Source organism: Camelus dromedarius, chromosome 12 (genome assembly GCF_036321535.1).
Source record: "Camelus dromedarius isolate mCamDro1 chromosome 12, mCamDro1.pat, whole genome shotgun sequence".
NCBI classification, from domain to species: domain Eukaryota; kingdom Metazoa; phylum Chordata; class Mammalia; order Artiodactyla; family Camelidae; genus Camelus; species Camelus dromedarius.
Window position 1 is genome coordinate 22839594 of NC_087447.1, and position 22207 is coordinate 22861800.

At 38.2% G+C, this 22207-nt stretch overlaps 1 protein-coding gene across 2 annotated transcripts in view; it reads right to left on the reverse strand.

Annotated features, from left to right (window-relative positions):
- TRIM44 (tripartite motif containing 44) overlaps nucleotides 1-22207 on the reverse strand; it is an 89123-nt gene that overhangs the window by 42425 nt on the left and 24491 nt on the right. For both annotated transcript variants that reach the window (XM_011000591.3, XM_064492448.1), the window contains 2 exons: nucleotides 7528-7767; nucleotides 789-808 (listed from right to left, as the gene is read on the reverse strand). In XM_011000591.3, coding sequence (XP_010998893.1) covers nucleotides 789-808; nucleotides 7528-7767 — 260 coding nt within the window. The remainder of the gene's footprint in view (nucleotides 1-788; nucleotides 809-7527; nucleotides 7768-22207) is intronic.

A 22207-nucleotide genomic window follows, 5' to 3' on the forward strand; every position in this document is an offset into this window, starting at 1 on the left:
GTTTGAATAGCAGTGGCCTGGAAGACCTTTCTGGTACCTCCCAGTCTACACAGTCCTGTATCCTAAGTGACAGGGAACCCATCCGGACATACATTTTACTTGGTACAAATGCCCCTCAACTGTGTTTATGGCATAGCTATAGCATTTCCTAGGGCCTGTTCTCACTGCCTGAGCAGAATGATAGCAAGTTAAGTAAACCAAAGTCCAGATTCACTGTAAGACAGGGGCAATAATAATAAAATGTACTTTTAAATTTCATACAGTGATACAGAAGCAAAAAGGAACACTTTTTTTTTCTAAACAAAATTTTGTATACCTCTGACCTTGGATTCACTGCATAGGTGTCTTGAATCAGATACAAACATGTTATAGGTCAGAAATAAAGAATATTGGATGTAGAGTCCATTAAAAAAAGCAATCCAATTCCAATCAAAAAAGAACAATGCAAAAGTTTATCTAGTCAGTCCGCCTGATACCTAATCACCATTCAAATATAGTGCCTACTCTTCTTAACAAGATATTCTGAATGTGCTAAAGAATAAAGCAAAGTTGCTGTCATTACATACTTTAAAGCCTACCTTTATCTGAAGGTTACAGACAGGAAATGGCATAGATAGGGAGGGTGATGAGAATCTTACAAAATAAGATCTTCAAAGCCCTGGCTTAAGATGGAGAACCCTTTTCTGTGCTGTTCCTTGGCTGTCCATATTTCACGGGGCATTAAAAGGCCACAAATGTCACTCTACCTCAATTCTGAGAACAGACAAGCAACAATAATGTGATCTTACCTGGGTCCTTCCTCGTCACCCTGAAAGAAACAGAAAGAAACAGCATTAGAAATTGGGATCAGTGGAGACTGATTTACAGTTCCTTCTCTTCTCTTCTCTCCTAACCTGAAAGCAAGGCTTGCGCATTTATTGCTACAGAGACAAACCGGTAGACATCTAAGGGCTAAGACAAGGGCTAATATAATCCTACGTTCAAACTGCCCAGCAGAGATGAACTAATAATTTGCCCTTGCAAGCAGAGACGTGAATGCATAGACCTAGGAGGCCTAAATAATAGCCTTGCCTTTTTATTTGTATGGCTGGCAGTATTCAGTTCTGAGCAAACTGAGAGCCCAAAATAGCAGCAGGTCTTAGGCAAAAGCTGACCAGCTCCAAAAGCATCAAGCTGTTTCCCTCAAAGACTCATTTCTGACTTGGCCTAGCATTTTTTTCTCCAAATAACACAGAAACTCTAATATAGAGCACACTATGGTGCAAAAGGATCTGAACTGGGACTCAGGAAATTGGAATTCTAGTCCAAGCTCTGTTATGTATTAGCTAGGTGCCCTTGAGCAAGCTAATTAATCTGGACCTTGGTCTTCTTTGTAAAAGGGTAGTTCTGGCATTTGATGAGCCACATCATTCTTCAGCCAAACAATGGCTTTTGTCTTCTTCTAATTCACTCTTCACCAAAACAATGTGTGAAGGTGATTTTTGCAGGCACTGTATTCTCTGAACCTAACTCTACCAGTGATCACAGCAGATTTATTCGAGCCTCTTTTTGTGACCAAACAAGATTTTTCAAATACTCAAGCGTTCTCCAAGGGACCTCACTCATCCTTTTAGTGACAGAGTATCTTTTACATCCTCCTCTTAGTCATTTAGGATTGGTCTCAGTAAAGACTATATCTCCTAGTTGCAGATAACTTCCTAGGGAATTTATTTGATTGATGAACTGATTGATGGATTGATCCTATAGGTATAAAGAAGAATGAGCTCTGGAGTCAGATACCCTGCGTTTAAATCTTGACTTCATCACTTACTTGCTTTGTTACACTGGGCAAATTATTTTGCCTCTCTTAACTTCAATTTTCTAATTTGTAAAATAGGGGTAAAAATTGTCCCTGTAACACAGGATACGTGTGGGGATTAAGTGAAATAATATGTATAAATGTCAAGCACAGTGTCTAAGATACAGAATGTATTTAATAAAGGTTATTATCAATATCATTAACAATTCAGTATGATTCATTAAGAAGCTATTATGTGTAGGTACTAAGGGTAAAAGAGAAATAACCCATAATGATCTAACCTTCTAGGAGCTCCCATTCAGGAGCAGGAGAAACAGACAGAAACAGATAGAAAATGAATTATGACTAAATGTCTTAACGGCTCTACCCAAGACATAAACAGAATGCTTTGAAAGTCAGAAGGGAAGTGATAAACACTGCCTCTCCTGGAGAAAGTGACATTTATGTTGCCACTTGAGGGATAAGCAAGATTCTCCCAGGCCGACAACAGAAGATAAAATGGGGATGTGTATGTATGTGTCTTGGGCAGGACATGTCGGGTGGCAATGGTGTGGGATCGAGGGGCTGGGAATGCAACCAGAGGTAAAGGGAGACTGTAGGGCCCAAGCCTATGAAAGACAACTGCTGCCCAAAAAGTATTTAAAATAGATTATATACACTGGAGGCTGGACAAAAAGAGCATTCTTAGCAGATTTCAGAATCTGCAGTATTGGTAAGGGCACTAATCATCCGCACTCTAATGAGAGAGAAGTGGGGCAAGTGGAGGAAGGAGGGTATAGGGATGGTGGAAGCTTCCTCTGCATTTTGTTTGACTGGCATGTCTTATGGGAACTATAATCTGGAAAGCAAAAATTAATATAATTTAAATTTAATATGAGTTATATAACTATCAATGACATAATTAAACCTCAACACAATTTTTCAATTATCTTTGGGTGTTAAAACACAATCATCTAGGAGCACTGTATGGAAAAAATATTTCAAACTGAATGGCAATGAAAACACATGACCAAAGTTCATCATGACTCAACTCAAAGTTGTATGACTCAACTAAAGCAGTGACTAGAGGGAGATGCATAGCTCTAAAAATTTACATAAAAGTAGTAAAATCCATGACTTATGAAGCTAGGAAAAAGAACAAGGTAAACTCCATGGAAAGCAAAGAGTAAAATTTGCAAATACAAAAGTTAGTTCTTTAAAAAGACAAACAAAATTAATAAAATACTAGTTAGACTGATCAAGGAAAAGGGGAAATTCACCAATTATCAATATCAGAAATGAAAAATGGGTTATCACTCTAGAGGCTACAGACACCTAGGAAAATAAGAAAATATTGTGAGTAACTTTATACTTAAAAACTAAAACAACTTACATGAAAATGACAAACTCCTTTAAAATTAAAACTAATATAAAATTTTAACATTCTCAAAATAAGACGAAAAAATCTGAATAGCTCTATGTTAAATTGAATTGGTTATCAAAAACCTTCTCATTAAGGAACTCCAGAACAGGTGGTTTTGCTGGTAAATTCTACGAAATATTTAAGGAAGAAATACACCAATCTTACATAAACTCCTCCAAAAAATAGATGAGGAGGAAATATTTCTCAGCTAGTTTTCTGAGGCCAGCATAATTCTAATACCAAAGCCTAACAATGACATAAAAATATAAATTTACAAATAAATATCCCTCATTGAACACAGCCGTGAAAATCTTTACTGAAATATTAATGAATAGAATCCAGATAATAATAATGACCACCTGGGAGTTCATCGCAGGAAAACAACACTGATTCAATCATATAAAATCAACTGAAGTAATCAACCACATAACAGCATAGTGTAGAAATCTACACAATCTTTTCAATAGCTATAGAAGAGACCTCTTACATGTACCACAGTCATTCAAATTATTGTTCCCCATACCCAATGTGTCATTTCTCTCTGGCAACTCTGACTTCAAGACTTTTTCTTTGTCCTTAGTTTTTAGAGGTTTGATTTTAAAGTCTCAGTATGGCTCTCTAGGTTTATTCTCACTTGGGTTCATTCAGCTCCTTAAATCTGTAGGTTCATGTCTTTCAACCAAATATCAGAAGTTTTGAGTCATTACTTCCTGAATTTTTTTAGCCTTACATTCCTTTTCCTCCCCTTACTGGACACAGGCGACATGTATGTTAGATCTTTCTTTATTGTCCCTGAGACTCAATTCAATTACTTCTCCATCTTTTTTCTAGGTTGTTCAGATCAGATATGTATTGATCTGTCTTCAAAATTCACTAATTCTTTCCTTTGTCATTTCCAACAGTTGAATTATTTTTCAATTCTTTTTTCTTGGTTGTTCAGACTGGATCAGTATTCACTGATTCTGTCCTCTGCTATTTTCAATTTGCCACTGAGTGAGTCTAGTGAATTTTTCATGTCAGTCAATTGTATTTTTCAGTTCTAACATTTCATTTGGTCCTTCTTTATATTTTCTACTTCTTTGCTGAGATTTTTTTATTTCTTATTTGTTTCCAGAGTGTTTGTTATTGCTCAATGAAACATTTTTATTAGTGGCTTTAAAATCCTTGTCTGATAATTCCAAAATCTGTGTCATCCTGGTGTTGGCATCTACTGATTTTCTTTCTCATTAGAGTTGAGATTTCACTGGTTCTTGGTATAAAGAGTAGCTTTGGCCTATATCCTGGACATCATAAGATCTGATTCTCATTAAATCTATTCTAGCAGGTAGTCAACCTGTTTGGGTCCAGTCCTAGATCACTTTTGTGTCTTGCGGTTCAAATGTCAATTTAGTTTATAAAACTTCTGCAGTGTTATTCTTTCTGGTCGCCCCCTCAGATGAAAGTATTCCATTCTATAGTCTCCATGGTGCTAGCTCAGGAGGAAGAGGGGTACCACCTCATCACTACAAAGCAAGAGGGGAAGGTAAGATTCCACCCACTGACTCAGCTGGGGTGGGGCCCTGCCTAGTTACTGCAGAGGTGGGAAGGAGGTGTTAAAGCTCCACCTACAGTCCCCACAGAGGAGGGATACTATTCCCTACCTATTACTGCAAGGGAGGGGTAAAAGTAGAGTTCCACCTTTAGGCTCCAGGGGAGGTGGGCACCACTCACTATTGAGGGGGGCAGGGGAAGAGGCAGAAGTTAGACTTTTACCTAAAGGTTCCATGGAAGAAGAATGACAGCTCTTACTACAGGCAAGGCTATAAAATAAATTTTCACCCCACTGGCTCACTACTGCGGTATCAATTGGGGCTGGGAATGGGAGCAGCTTTATTCATGGTGTTGGCCACCAGATAGGCAGGTATGGTTAAATTTGTCGGTGCTCATTACTGTTCCCAGCTTGTAGGGCACCAGGCCAGGATGTATAGGAAGCAAGAAACTGCCCTATCCTTCCAGGGAACTCATTGCTGTGTGGTTCCTCATAGCCCAAGGTCCTTGGACATGGTCAGTCTGCCATCTTTTCTCTGCTTTTAAGAGTCTTCTGGTAGGTGACTTAGTATTTTGTCCAGGAATTTTTGCTGCGATTAGTGGATCTTGTTCAGAACCAGAAGGTGCAATTCGTTTTTAAATACATCAAAGATAAGATGCATTGAGGAGCAGAAGGTTAGAAAAACAGCTATGTATATAAAATGAATAGAGTACAGTAAAATGTTAATGGTAGAATCTTGGTGGAGGTATATGTGTATAATCTGTAAAATCCTTTCAACTCTGCTATGTATTTGAAAATTTTCATAATAAAACATTGGGGGGATCTTTTGGTCAAATTAAAAATGCAGGTGATTTAAAAAAATCTATACCTTGTAAAAAGAAGAAAAGAATTCCTCTGTTGAGTGAAAGACAGGTACTAGAAATCTGCTCTAATCAATAAATTACCAGATTAGCTGGAACAAGAGAGAGGCCATGAGACAGTAACTACTCTGTGTAAAAGCTCTAGCCAGCTGAAAGCTACTTCTCATTTTTCATAGCTTATTTTGTCCATTGCCTAGTCCTCAGGCCTTGTCATCTTTGCATTCCTAAGAGTAATTCCATCAGAGTTAACAAGCATAGTGCACTTGAGCTGCTGAAGTACTTAAAGGGCAGTTAATGTTGGGTAGGGACTAAATTCATTATCTGAAATGAAAATAAAAGAGAGGGAGATCTCTCTTAAAATTAAATTTTTGTTTTTGAAAGAACAACCTAATCAATCCACAGAATACATGTGGGAGTTGCAATGTGAAGGGATCTGGGGACAGAGATACGGCAATGATCCTCTGAGTTAACTCTGGTTGAACTTTTTGTTAATTAAGGCACAAGGTGACCACCTACGCACTGTGAAAGGTCTTAGGAATGCAAAGGTGTCTAGGACACCGATTCTCCTCATTCCTCTCACAGATACAAACAGAAGGTTTGGCATTCAGCATACAGTAGGGCAAAAGCACAGGCATGAGAAAAGGATGGATTGAATCCTGGTTCTCTTTTCTGCTAACTAGATGACACAGGTCAGTGTTTGCCGTCCTAGGCATCTCAACAGCCCATCTGTAAAATGGAGACAAAGAATGCTGAAATAAGGATTAAATGAAATGATAAATATAAAGTGCTCTCTTACCTATCTAGAAACATATTTAGGCACACACTTTCTTAATCCTGGGCAGGATGAAATGAAAAGAACAAGAGCTGTTCCATTCTTTTCACACGCTGATAAAAATTAATCCAGAACCCCAGATGAGTGAAGATGACTGTCCAGTGGTCTCTTACATTTCCTGTCAGGACGGCACAGACACTGCCTGCCTCCTGGACCATAGCTTGACCCTTCTGCTGGCTGGTTCAGTCTGTGGCTAGGCTCTCATGGCCAAGGCAAAACTGTTAGTTAAGGCTGAACTCACTGAGTCAGCAGCTGTCCTGGAAAGTTCACAGGACTCTCCTAGGTTTTCTTCTAGAAGGGCCTACCCTAAACCTATCTGGCATAATCTTGACCAGAATTTTCAACATAATGGTAGGAAACCTGATGAACAGTAGCCTCTCCTCAGTGGCTGAAATATAAAAATATTATATGTATTTTTAAATGGCCACCTTAATTTTTTTTCTTAGAAATAGATTCTGAATGTTTGAGTATGTTGTTCAGCAAAATGTCTAAGACCCTTTCATTCCTGTTACAAAATAACAATGAGTGTAGTGACTAAAATATGTACAGTGATTCAATATTTATCTTGTCTTTCATTCACACTTTTTTGATCCTTACAATGCCCTAGCCCACATGCTCCTCTTAATCCAACAATTATGCCTCCAATTTACAGTTAGCTCCATATAAAAACCAGCCTGAGGCACCGTTTCACTATTCACAGAATCAGTCAAAAATCTTTTATTTTGGTCTGCTTTATGCTCCACTTCCTGACATTCTCATGCAACCCAGTTCTCATCCCTTTGATGACTTTATCTATAGGTTCATTTCACAATTTGGGATCTGTCAATTGTCTTCTTCTCTGGCTCCGATTTCTGGCTTCCCCCAGTAACTGTAAACAGTATTTGCCATGGTGTACATATTTTGCCAGGCCTAGTTGCTGAGCACAGGCCCTAGCAGCTAATACTTCCATACTGGTTTACACACTGGTCTAAACACGTATGCCCTATCTAAGCTTTCAATCCGTTCATGTTTAGAAACCAAAATAGGGAATTTCCAGAGTTGACAAACATGGCAATCAGTGTCTTCCTGTTTCTCCTGCTACTAATCATTATAGGCATTTTCTTTTACCTCTGCCTTTGGCTCAGCTGATTCATTGGAGGTATCAAGTTGTTCCTTGGCTTGGGCCATCTGAGTCATCAACCTATCCATATGGGATTGGATGTCTGCCAGTATCTCAGTCACATGAGCCGTGGCCATTGCTTCCTGGATATCCACTAGATGAAGGGCTTTCTGCTCCTCATCAGCAATCACTTTTTGAACTTTCTTAAACTCCTGCTGTATAAACACCTTCATCTGGTCCCGGGTTACCTGGAGAACACAGACAAGAATAAGTTGAACACAAAAAGAAATGGAAAGGTAGAGCTGTTACTATAAGTGCTAGGCAGCCCTGACCAAAATACAAACAACCATGGGTCCTATCTGATCTTGAAGTTCTGGAAATATCCTCTGAATATTGTTCCTAATTTTTTTTATATATTTCTTGCTAATCTTTTTGCCTTTTTCACTCTTTAGTAAATCCTTATCCTTCCTTTTTACTTTTTCTTTTGTTTATTTTTATACCAGTAATACATGATTACTTTTTAAAAATTTAATAGCTGAGTATCTATCATAAAAAATGAAATTCCTTTTCTTTCTCCATCCCAATACCATTTTTCTCCTCAGAAGGTAATTACTATTAATAGTTTGATACATGTCCTTCCAGTCATTGTTCTATTTTAATTATATACATATGTAGGCATACCTTGGAGACACCGTGGGTTCTGTTCTAGATCACCATAATAAAGTATCATAATAAAGAGAGTCATACGAGTTTTTTGGTTTCCCAGTGCATACAAAGGTTATGTGTACACTGTACTGCAGTCTATGAAATATGCAACAGCATTATGTCTAAAAAAACAATGTACATACCTTAATTAAAAATACTTCATTGCTAAAAAATGCTAACCATCACCTGAGCCTTAAGCAAGTCATAATCTTTCTGTAATGGAAACATCAAGATCACTGATCACAGATCAACATAATATATGTGCTGCCAAAGTGAGCATGATAACAAATATAATAATAATGAAAAAATTTGAAAAATATTGTGAGAATTACAAAATGTGACACAGAGACCCGAAGTGTTGGAAAAATAGCACTGCTTAACAGAGTTGCCACAAACCTTCAATTTGTAAAAAACACAGTATCTGTGAAGTGCAATAAAACAAGGTATACCTGTATGTATGTAGACAATTATGTTGTTTTTATGTAAATAGATCATGGTGAACATATGGTTGTGTCTTGCTTTTCTACTAAAAAAATGTTAGTATCTACAAATCAATTTCATTCTTGTATTATTTTTAACATTTGTATGATATGGATATATACAGATATGTACCTTTATACAGAGAGATAAAAGGATAAATGCATCTGTTAAATATTTCTCTTCTTAATGGAAACACAAGATATTTCTAAATTTTTGCTTTCATAAACAATACAGCAATGAACATCATGGCCATACCTCTTAATATTTGCATATGAATTTCTTTAGAGACCTCTGGAGTCACTGAGTCAATTTATATATATTCTAAAAGTACTGATTAACACTGCAAAACGGCCCTCCAAAAAAGATGCACCATTTACGTTCCCACAACAATGTGTGAAAGTAAGCCTTTTCCGACACCTTCACCAATCTTGGATAATATCAAGCCTTTAAATGTTTATTCTCTGATGGGTGAAAATATATTGTTTTATCTTGCAATAACTGTGTAGACTACATAAAATATGACTCTCGGCTGTATTTGGCTAGGGCATAAAGCAAGTAAAGTAATGAACTACCCACATAAGAACCTCTAAACTCTCCATTTTGCCAGTAACTACACTTCTTGATGTTTCCTCACAATCATGTTTATTTTATGAGCATTTTTAAACAGCTATGCATGTTGGGTAGCTGAGGTAGGGAACAGGGAAAAGGAAGAACAGTAGAAAAAAGGAGAAAAGCCAGTAGAGAATTTTAGAGCTGAAAGAGAAAGCAATTGTCTTTTAAGTGAACACCTTTCTTTTACAGATAAGGAAAGAGCCTTAGCTGCAAACTCGTAGGAGACAGAGTTCTCCAATCTTCTTGCTCCCAGTTTATGGCTCTGTACACTTTAATAGTCTGTCAGAAGGTTAAGTCAAACTGGGAAAACTTAAAAAAGAAGACTGAGAAAGACTATAGGAGAGGGGAAGATAAGGCCATTTTTATTAGCCTCTTAAAAATTGAAAGAGGCTTGATACTTTCAGTAGCTTTTGTAACACTGCCATAAAAACGTCAATGCAAAATAAGGCCTGTATGACATTTTCACACATCAAGTGACTAAGTGGCACAAGTCCTCAGAAATTCATATACTCTTTGCAGGTACTCCCCCTGGTGCTAGAGAAAAGGGGAGGGGGAGTGTTAAATGTTATTAATGACTCTGCAAGTTCTTTATCAGATTGAGAACTGTGATTTGCGTTTATTTATATAATTTCTTTTTATTTTTAGTGTATATATTTCAAGGCTGTTATGCTTTATGTTGATTATTTATCAGTGGATCTCTACCTTTGAAATAAATTAGGACTTACAAGAACTAGGACCTTCTCTTCTTCTCTTGGAGACTAAACCTAGGAAGTTTTAGCTAAGGGATGAACTTTTCTGAATGCCTGAGAAAATCTCTTCCAGGTGACTAAAATGGAGAACATAATAAGAACTGACTCTCAGCCTGTTTGACTAGACATCACGTACATATGTGATTTGAAGTTAGGAAGCTGACACTACAGTCAGGAAAGGTGGGGACCCCACTGCAGTAGGTTAATAAATCATGGTTTTCTAAAAATCTCTACTCTCCTTTGCTTTACACAGGTTTTTCAACCTTTATTTTGTGCAGTTTATTTTTATACAGATCAGGCCACAAATGAGAAGTGAAAGTAGAATAATTTACTCTGTAAAAGCTTTATATGCCTTCTTCTCACTCCTGCTCCCTACTAGCCAACAAACAGGCATTCTCCAACCTAGTTCAAAATCATAAGAATCAACTTCTGGGTCTTGGCATTCATTTAAATTCAGAGGCCAAAGGAGAGAGTCCCTGGAAGATTGGGCAAGTGGTAGGTTGAGTACTCTGGAGGAAGAACTCCTAACAATAGCAGGAATGAAACAGCTTTCCATACTCCCTTTCAGGTTTCATTTCCCCTCCTCCTCATCAAAACTCCATTCTGCTATAAACTTCAGAGTTCTCCAAGAGCAGCAGACTCTTCACATCAGCACCTGCTAGCTGGGAGCCACTGACTTAACTTTTGAGTAGGCTTCTTAGAACTTCTTCAGCCTCTATCTTACAGCTCCCAAAAGGCTGGATGTATCACAGAATGATAAAACTGGTGATGTAAAATAATTCTTTTTTATAAGATCTACTAGTAATTGTCAAATCTTGTCAAAGCCATAGAACTTCCCTTCCCTAAGCAGAGACTTAATGTAGAACCCCAACGTAAAATAGAGTCAAAAGTAAATCTACTCTGGTTAAAAGAAAAATCTCCCCTTCCTCCTTGATGCACCTCCTAGGGCACTGGTAGTGCTCCCCAGGAAAATCTCACCTGGGTCCTCTATACAAATGAAACCAAAAAAAGAGTTTGCTTCCTTTGGTCAACTGATTGGCTCCTAAGTTGTTAAAGCTTTAAAGCCCTAGGTTACAAGCGAGTTGATATATCTTTGTTATAGTTGCATTAGGGTAAAAAGCTGCTATTACTTAAACATAGTATTTTACTAAAATTACTTAAACACAGTATTGTGATTTTTAAAAATATGCACTTATTTGTGAATGGTGAGAACTAACTAGTAAACATCTGATTTTTCTTATTAGAGCTGAGTCCAACTTTACAGATAAAAAAAAAAAAAAAAAAAAAAAAAAAAGGCCCCAGAGAGATGCAGTAGTAAAGTCCCGTTTAGAAACCAACTTTCCTCCGGCCCAGTCCAGTCCGGTGTACATTTGCCTGCTTCAGGTTCTTTAAATTTGTTTCTTTTTAACTGATATTTTTCTTCAGTTAACAGGTTGCTTCTGTTGTTATCCTCACTAGGATGTGATTCCCCTCCAAGTGAATCTTGGAATAAAGGGTGTACATGTGAAGAGTTAAGTACTTTCTAGACGTTCTTATAGTTAACATTTCTAAGCTAGGCCTGACCCAAGAGGCATGCAGACTGGCACTTTACACATACATAATTAAACATATTAAACTCGGAATTAAGAGCTTGTACTTAAAAACACCACCATTCAGTGTGTTTGACGTAGGCTGAAGCCCTTAACTCCCAGCTAGCTGGCCTGCAGGAAACCAAGGTTTTATTCACTTTTCTATTACAGGCAGATTATAAAAACAACAAGCATACTAGCTAGAAAGCATGATGGCTTAAGAAAAATTTGTTCCAGAAAAGTGTTAATGAGATGAACTGAGAAAGATGGAACAGGGTCAGGAGCAGGAAGCTACACAAAAGAAAAGCATCCATATCCACACTGATTGAAGCCTTCAGGGATACTTGTTCTTTTAGCCAAATTTCCGGCAAGTAACTTTAAAGAAGCCCATTCCAAAAGTGACTAAACAAAATTGTAGACTGCATGACGTAGAGTGTGAAGACTCTAAATCCCTCCCCCAAAGGTCAAAAAGTCCATTTTTACTCCCCTTTCTCTCTTCTGAATGGCCACTATTCTAAAAGAGAAGAGTAAAAAGGCAGGAAATGAAACTTTTTGAATATTGTAATCTGTCCTCACTCCCACAGCACAGGACCCTTTCAGCATGCCAGTGTCCATGGAGACTTTCAGGTAGGGAATCTCAAAGTTAAGGCCTCTGTATAGCCTGCAGAATTTACTCTGGCATTTTACTCCAAGAAAACTCCTTGCAAACCTCTGCCAGGCTGCAGTGAGGGCAAGCAAGGCAAGAGCTTTGTCAACAAGGAGGACAGAGTCCTTTTTCAGTGGATGGCTGGATCTCCCATTTCCTGTATTTTTTGTGTATGAGTGGAATAGCCACTATTTGTGAATAAGATAACTGTCCACTCCCAAGGCTTGTAAAATTATCCAGTTGCCTAGAAACATACCAGACAAGAATTATAAACTACAATCTATTACCAACATGCTGAGTGATGTCAAACATTTTCCTGATAACCTGGTGAGAAGCCTGAATTGCTTGGATTTTTCAGTGGGGTATCAAGAAGGGTAGAGAAAAGACTACTAAAATGAACATTTAATCTCTTCCCTAAACCAGTTTTCTCATCTTCATCAGAAGCCTCTAGACAAAAGCAGTCATTTGTATCCTCTTTACCTCCTTTCTCATTTTGTTAAAAGAATGCCATGGGATCTCTACCTCAGTTATTCCCCAGTTACTTCAAATATCCACTCAATGAAGTAATAATGATATTTACTGCTGCTGCTATTATTTCTATTATAAAAGACGATAAGAAATACACCAAAATATTGGAGAGTGGTTATCTCTGAGTGCTGGAATTAAGAGTACTTTTCTTTTTTTTTACTTTCCAGGCCAAATTTTCTATAGTAATGTGCAACACTTATTTTTTTCTTGAACAGTAATTTTTTAAAAGAAATATGGTTCAAAGAAAAAGTTAAGGTGTCAATAAGACATTAGCAAATTGAATCCAACAATGTATAAAAAGAATTACATACCATGATCAAGTGGGATTTATTCTGGGCATGCAAGGCTGGTTCAGCATTTGAAAATCAGTTCCTATAATCTTATCACATCAATAGGCTAAAGAAGAAAAATCACATGATCATATCAACAGATGCATATAAACCACCTGACAAAATCTAACAACCATTTATGATAAAAATTCTCAGCAAATTAGGAATAGAGGAGAACTTTCTCAACTTCATTTAAAAAAAGGTACAAAAAACCTAGAGCTAACATAATACTTAATGATGAGAAACCAGATTTTTCCTACTAAGACCAAGAACAAGGCAACATTTCCTCCCACCACTCCTTTTCAACATCATACTGGGAGTCCTAGCTAATGCAATAGAAAAAAAAGAAAGAAAGAAAAGATTTACAGATTGAGAAGGTAGAAATAAAGCTGCCTTTGTTCACAAATGACATGATTATCTATGCAAAAAATCCAAAAGAACCTCAAAAAACTTCCTGGAACTAATAAGTAATTATAATAAGGTTGCCAGATACAATGCTAATATATAAAAATCAATCAATTTCCTGTATACCATCAACAAACAAGTTTGAATTTAAAAACACAGTATCATTTACATTAGCACTCCAAAAATGAAATACTTAGGTAGAAACCTAACAAATTATGTGTAAAATCTATATGAGGAAAATTATCATGAAAGAAATCAAAGGAGAAAAAAATGTAAAGGTTGTTCCATGTCCATAGATAGGAAGACTAAATATTGTCAAGATGTGAGTTCTTTCAAACTTGATTTATAGATTCAATGCAATACTCATCAAAATCCCAATAAGTTATTTTGTGGATATTAGCGAACTAATTCTAAAGTTTATATGGAGAGAGGCAAAAGACCCATAATAGTCAATGCAATATTGAAGGAGGAGAACAAAATTGGAAGACCGACACTACTCAACTTCAAGACTTACTATAACGCTACAGTAATCCAGAGAGTGTGGTACTGGTGAAAAAACAAATAAATATATCAGTGGAACAGAACAGAGAGCCCATAAATAGATTCACGTAAATGTAGTCAGTTAATCCTGAACAAAGGAGCACAAGCAATACAATGGAGAAAACGCAGTCTTCTCAACAAATGGTGCTGAAACAACTGGACGGATGCAAAAAAATGACACTAGCCATGGATCTTACATCTTTCACAAAAATTAACTCAAAATGGATTATAGACCTAAACGTAAAGTGCAAAACCATAAAATTCCTAGATCACATAGGAGGACATCTAGATGACCCTGGGGGTGGTGACAAGTTTTTAGATACAATTCCAAAGGCATTATCCATGAAAGAAATAATTGATAAGCTGAACTTCATTAAAAGCTTGTTCTCTGAGAAAGACCCTGTTAAGAGAATGAGAAGGCAAGACTCAGACTGGGAGAAAACATTTATAAAAACACACCTGATAAAGGACTGTTACCAACATATACAAAGAACTCTTAACACTCAACAATAAGAAAACAACATGATTAAAAAAAGAGCCAATAACCTGAACAGGTATCTCACCAAAGAAGATATACAGATGATAAATAGTCATAGGAAAGATGCTTAACATGATACATCATTAGGGAAATGCAAATTAAAACAACACTGAGATCCCACTACACACCTATTAGAATGGCCAAAATCTGAACTATGTAAACTCCAAATGCTGATGAGGATGTAGAGCAAGAGGAACTCTGATTCACTGCTGATGAGAATGCAAAATGGTCCTGCCACTATGGAAGACAGTCTGGCAATTTCTCACAAAACTAAATATACTCTTACCATGCAATCCAGCAATTATGCTCCTTGGTATTTACCCCAAGCAGCTGAAAACTTATGTCCACACAAAAACCTACACATGGATGTTTACAGCTTTATTCACAATTGCCAAAACTTGGAAGCAACCAAGATGTCTTTAAGTAGATGAGTGGGTAAATAAACTTTGATACATTCAGACAATGGATTATTATTCAATGTTTAAAAAAAGCGTTTAAAGAATTCAGTCTGAAAAGGCTATACACTATGATTCCAACTATACGACATTCTGGAAAAGGTTGTGGAGACAGTAGAAGATCAGTGGATGTCAGAGGTTTGGGGAGAGAAGGACAAACAGGTAGAACACGGAAGATTCTCCGGGCAGTGAAAATACTCTGTATGATATGATAATAGCAGATAACATGTCACTATACATTTTCCCAAATCCACAGAATGTATAACACCAAGAGTGAACTCTAATGCAAACTATGGACTGTGGGTGATGATGAGTCAATGTAGGTTCATTGATTGTAAAAAAATGTACCATTCTGGTGTGGTAAATTGACGGTGAAGTATGTGGAAGGAGAGGGTATATGGGAACTATTTCTTGTTCAGTTTTGCTGTAAATCTGAAACTATTCTAAAAATAAAGTTTATTTTTAAAAATTAATACAATTGAAACAGAAAACTAAATAGCCACTGGAATGGAGCCAAGAGAAGGTTTAGGGGTGAGGTGAGCATCCAAAGGGCTAGGCAGGATAATTCTTCTGCTTAAACCTTGGTCCCAAACATGTCAACATTTTATTCTCTGTCTTCCCAATTAATACCAGACCCTTCCTTCCTAATCTAATTCCCCTTTTCTACAACAAATCAAAGGTTTTTCAAGTCCTTTTCAACTAAAGCCCATTAAAATAATGGCTGCCACAATATCTAGGCACTTAGAGCACATGCTGCTACTGTCATCTGAGGGTTCCTCTATGGGACTCTCAGTCATCCTCAGAAGAGCTCCTCAGAAGAGCAAAATGCTGAAAAATGTCTAACTAGTTGGTCCAGTGAGTGACCTTAAGTGTGAAGTCATTCACTTTTGAGAAATACCCAGGTTCATCAATGACAAACCAACATCATCAAAATATAAGAGACAGCTGCCTCGGGACCTTGTACAACCATGGCAGTACCAACCCTCATGATACTGCTCTGATCATAAAGCAGGAGATGGAGTTAGGAGCAAGGCTGGGTGAAACAGAAGGCATGCTTAACTTTGGCCTAGCTTCTGTCACTGGGCATTCTCTTGCCTTTTATTCTGTGACAAAGACAGGATTTTATGAATAACGATAATGAAAATATTAAGAGCTACCATATGCGTGCAGCATCCCATGTGTTTCTGATTTATTTCTCAGGTAGGCAACAATATTTTCATTTTGTGTTAGGGGAACTGAAGCCCACAATGGTGACAACATGTAAACAGTGTTATGCAGCAGGTAAGCTATGGGGCAAAGATTCACCTTGGATCAACCTCTGACAACCACTCAATATAGTAACCTCCTTCTGAAAAGAAAAATGAGCCTCTGAGAACGAGGATTTAGACCACTGGAAAGCAACCTGGCACAGATGAGAGTACTCGGAATGGGAAGTCAGAGACCCTGGATGTTAGTCAGACCTGTCTTCCAGAATCAACCAGCTGTGTGACTTTGGACAAGTCACTGAATCTCTCAGGGCCTCAGGCTCCTGAGCTACTAAAAATGAAAAGCCAAACTCAGTCTCCCATTGATCTCTAATATGATACAGCTGCACAAATTTTACACTCTTGGAGCTAATTCACTAACCCAAGTTAGCTTCTAATCACATTTGTTGTGAAAACAAGATCAGATATCAGGGGACCAGGAATCTGAGCTAGAAGTTGTTAAGGTGACATAGTCAAAATAAGAAGTAAAAAAGAATGCAGAACCCTCCTTTACCTTTGGCAATGCTGCCCTATCAAGAGATTATCATCTCTCCTACCTTTAACCAGGCTTATTTAGAAAGTCACATAAAACCTGCTGGCCAGTCTCCTCTAGCACTAGGAGTCCACTAGTCCCCAACTCCATCTGCCCTCACTGCTGATCTGTCTGTATCATTTAGCACTGCTGATGCCCCCAGTCTTCTCTCCTCCCATGGTTTCTGTGACCCTGGACTTCTCTGGCTTTCTGTTTATCAGCTTCATCTCTGCAATTTTACACAGTCTCCAGGTGACTGTGATTGAGAAACCCCAAGGGTTTTCAACCTCAACACTACTGACATTTGGAGTTCATAGCTCTTTGTTGTGGAGGGAAATGGCCTGTGCATTGTAAAATATGTAGCAGCAGCCCTGGCCTCTATGTAGTAGATGAGAGTAGCATTGCTCCCTCACTCCCAATTGTGACAACCGCAGTCTCCAGACATTGTTAAATGTCCTCTGGGGGCAAAATCACCTTCTCTCTAAACCCTCCTCCTTAGCAACTTCATCCCATCTTTGCAATTCAACTACCACCCCCACAGAGATGGCTGCTAAGCCTGGATTTTCTCTCTAGGTCTCCAGTCCCACAGTTCCTTCTGATGTGTATCTCCACCTGGACACTTTTCTATTACTTATAGCATCAAGCCTCAAACTGAATCCTCTCCCTTCTCCTCATCATTGTCATTGCTAATATTTGAAGCACTTACATATTAGGCAATATTCTAAGCACTTTATATGTGTTACTTCAGTTAATCATCATGATACCATGAGGCGGCAATTATCATTATATCAATTTTATAGGTGAAAAATTGAGATACAGTCAGGGTAAGAAACTTGTCCAAATTCACATACATAGTAGGTGGCAGAGTTAGAATTTGAACCCACATAGTTTGACTACATAGTCTGCCTTCTAACCACACTGTTCTTTCATATCTTCCCTTAAGACCTTGTCCTGTTCCCCCTTTCCTCCTCAACGATACCACGGTTTAGACAACCACCCAGGCTCTAAACTCCGGAGTTGTTTTATTTTCTCCACCAGATAACAGGTCTCTTGACTTAATATCTGGAGGAGAAATTATGACATCTTTGCTTAGGGTCTTGCACATATGGCAGTCAACACATTGTGACTGAGTGTCAGAAGCCGTCCCACATCTGCCTCTCTGCCACAATCTGGCTGGGGAGGTCTGCCCTGTATCTATGAACACCCCTTCCTGCATCCCCTTCCCACTACTTTCCACTAAGCAACTGTACCCATTCTCTAGACCCAAATGCTCCATTTAAGCTCCACCTGCCCCTTCACCTAGACCTTTTAACCCAGCCCCACTCACCTTGCACTAGTAGCTTGCTGAAGCAAAATTCCAAGTCACAAAGAGCTTCTGAGTGATTTGAAGAAACTATTTAGGATTCTGATGTGACCTCCAACTTGTCCTAGGCTAGCATTCTCTCCTTTCTCAACTCCACTTGGCCCTGAATCCCCAGCTTTCTAATGTTGACTTCAAACCCCACCCTTGGCCCTTCTAACTAAACATACCCTCAAGCTCTCTCCCTCTTGGTGTTCAGACCTCAGATTTGCCTTAGACAGTCTCTGGCTTGGCTTGAAGCTCTGACTCTCAGAATCACAGTCTCTTAGACAGGAACCCAGATGTCAGTCAGGACACTGCAGCCCTCCTCTATCTGTCAGAGTGCTTCTCCTGAGACTGTACGTTTTGGTACTCGAGCCTAAGTACTGAACTGTGTGTTCTTCACCAGCTCCATGCGTATGACCCTGCAATATGCTTCTTCTGAATTTCCTCCCTTTCATGGTTTTCCCTCCCTTACATACAAACGTAAGTACACACGTACACACGTACACACACACACACACACACACACAGAGCATTAAAGGCTCATTACTAAAAACATAATATGACTGGTCCCATTTTACAGATGAAGCTGAAGGCTCAGACAAATCAAGTCACAGAGGTGATGAGCACCAGTATATGGACTCAGGTTATCTGGCTCTGAAGTCTGCGCTCTTTCATCATAACAGGAAAGGAAAGCATGGCACACTCAATCTTTTTCCCCTGGAAGTCTAAACAAACTCTATGTTGGTATATTCTTCCAAACCCATCTTCTATAAGCAAAAAGTTAATAACTTCCTACAACTATTAATAATTCCATATAGCAATCATAGAAAGGCAATTTATTGCATTATTAGCCCTGTGGCCTTGGAACAAGTCATTAAGCCTTTTGAATATTTGTTTCTTCATCTGTAAAATGGGGATTATAATGTCTAACTAATAGACTGAGTTAGGAATTAAGGCAATATCATCAAGTCTATTTCACCTGCTCAATAAGTAAACAAAAGCCATTCAACAAAGGGATGGATGGTCATTAACTGGAACACTGGGTTGAATGAAGCTCTCTACACAACTGTAGAGACCTGATGGATTCTGCCCTTTGGCTAAATGCAGAGTCAATCAGGGGAGAGGCCTGGTTTTCAAATTTTACATTCATATATACATACAGGCATCTATATAAACCTGGTTGGCTGTGAGTTGCATTCTGTAGCTTTAGCCTTAAGACATCAAAAAAGAAAAAACCCACATTTTTCCTCGAGCAAACCCAAGTTTTGAACTAAGAGGAAAGGGGGAAAGGGGGGATAAGAAAGAAGGAGGCCCTTAAAGTCTGGGTGGTTTTTATCACTATTATTACAGTAAAGTTTTATATCTAGATATCCAGGCTTCTAAATTAAACGTCAAATACAATCCTGCACTGGAAATGTGAAGCGTGGCTGCTATGGGGGAGTCCTGACAGCTCCACTCCCTTCTTCACATTGGCCACATAATAAGACCTTTAAGCTTTGGCAGAGAGTATATTATCAAGCTCCTGTCAGTGCAGAGGAGCTGGAGTAGGGGGAGAAGGACATCACAATGTGTTAATTTTATTAAGCCATTTAAAGCTCAATCCCTTTGATTTCTAACAATGCTCTAGCCCACCAGGCAGCTCAGAGACCATGTCCACCCAGGTTTTTAAATGCCTAGAGTCAATTGTTACAGTGCTTCAATTAGGAGCTCTGGGGCTCCACTAGGAAGAAAACAGATAAAGGGTAAAGCCGCAGAGGAAGGGAGAAAGGGAAGTAGAAAGGGAACCAGAATCTCAGTGGTGTTTACTTTAAAGTGAGGCTATATCTCCCAATGTGTCTCTTAAATTCCACACGTGATTTCTTTTGTGACTTTTAATTTCTTTAGTTGGCACCAGGCAGTTTTGCTAACTAGAGAGTTTTCTCCATAACAATAAACATAATTGCTTCTATGAATTGATTTCTTGTTTCTATTGGGAATATATGGACACACAGTTGCACACTCCCCAAGGAAGATATATTTGCCTTGACTTGAATGAGCAACAGAGCTACACTGAACTAACACTGGCAAGGCAGCAGCAGGCAAGGCCCACAGTCAGAGCCACACAGCAACGTCGAGGGGTCTCAACTATGGAGACATAACTCAACTTATTTGCTTGTCATTATCACTCAAAGAGGTAGCCATGACCCTTTAAAAATTGCAATCCATAAGGGTCACTGATCCTGGAAGTATTAACTGATCAAAGTGCAGAACTGAGTTAGTTATAAACAGGTGGCTTATTTTTCTCCACCAGGATTGGAAGGTCTCTTGAACTCTTGGAGACAGGTGAGCGGAGATGGGCGAGGAGGGAAACTGCGCCCATGTACCCTTGCCCCTCTGCTGGAAACAGTGGTGGTTCTGAGCACCAGGAAAAAGCTAGTAGCATCCACCATTTACAGGATGTTGTAGTAAGCATTTTAAATGGATTATCTCATTTAATTTTCCTAACAACTCAATGAAGTATGTACTGTTATCATCTATTTTGCAGCTGAAAAAACAAAAAAAACCTGAAAAATGGAGAGGTTAAGAACAGGACCTGCCCACGACTTTATTAGTTATCAACTCTGGAGGGGATGTGTCTCAGTGCAGTTTGCTACCAGTTTGAGCTTTTAATAACTGTAAAATACTTCCTCTCCCTGACAGAGGTTAACATTAGATTTCTGATCCTCATTCCTATCCAGAAGAGGAAAGGAGAAAGAAAAAAGACTATTCACTATGACAATTCAAGTAAAGGGCTGAAAAAAGTGATTCAGACAGTAATCTCTCTCTCAACAGCTTTATTGAGACATAATATGTATTATTCAATTCACCCACTTAAAGTATACAATTCAGTGGTTTTAGTATACTCAGAGTTGTGTGATCATCATCACAATCAATAGAATATTTTCGTCACCACAAAAAGAAATTTCATATCCTTTAGTAGTCACTGCCCCTCATTTCTCCATCTCCCTCAGCCCCAAGCAACATATCTATTTTCTTTCTCTAAAAATTTGCCTTTTCTGGACATTTCATATAAATGGAATTATGCAACACTTGGTCTTTTGTGAATAACTTCTTTCACTCAGCATGATGCTTCTGAGGGTCACCCTTGTTGCAGCATGTGTCAGTGGTTCACTTCTTTTCAGTGCCAAACAGTACTCCACTTTACACATATATACCACGTTTCATTTATCCACACGTTGTTGTTTCCACATTCTAGCTAGTGTGAATAATGCTGCTATGAACACTGGTGTGTTTTCATTTCATTGGTGTTTTCATTTCTCTTGGGTATACACCAGGAATGGAATTGTTGAATGATATGGCAACTCTACATTTAACCTTCTGAGGAACTGCCAGATTGTTTTCCAAAGTGACTACACCATTTTATATTCCTCCTAGAAATGTATGAGGGTTCCAATTTTTCCATATCCTTGTCAAATGGACAAAACTACTCTTATGGGAAAACTACAGAGCTATAGTACTAAAAGCTGTCAACCTTCTCCAGCTCTGCTGAAATTGCCTGGGTGACCTTGGGCAAGAACCTTTACTCTGGTGTCCTCACATATATATACACACATATATACATACAATGGAACACCACTCAGCCATAAAAAAGAACAAAATAATGCCATCTGCAGCAACATGTATGAACCTGGAGATTGTCATACTAAGTGAAGTAAGCCAGAAAGAGAAAGAAAAATACCACATGATATCATTTATATGTGAAAGCTAAAAAAAAAAGAGACAAACGAATTTATCTACAAAACAGAAAGAGACTCACAAAGAAAACCAACTTGTGGTTACCAGTGGGGAAGGGGAGTGGAGACATAAATTGGGAGTCTGGAATTTGCAGATACTAACTACTATATATAAAATAGATAAACAGCAAGGTAGGTCCTACGGTATAGCACAGGGAATTATATTCAATACCTTGTAACAGCCTATAATGAAAAAGAATATGAAAAGGAATTTATATATATAAATTAACTGAATTACT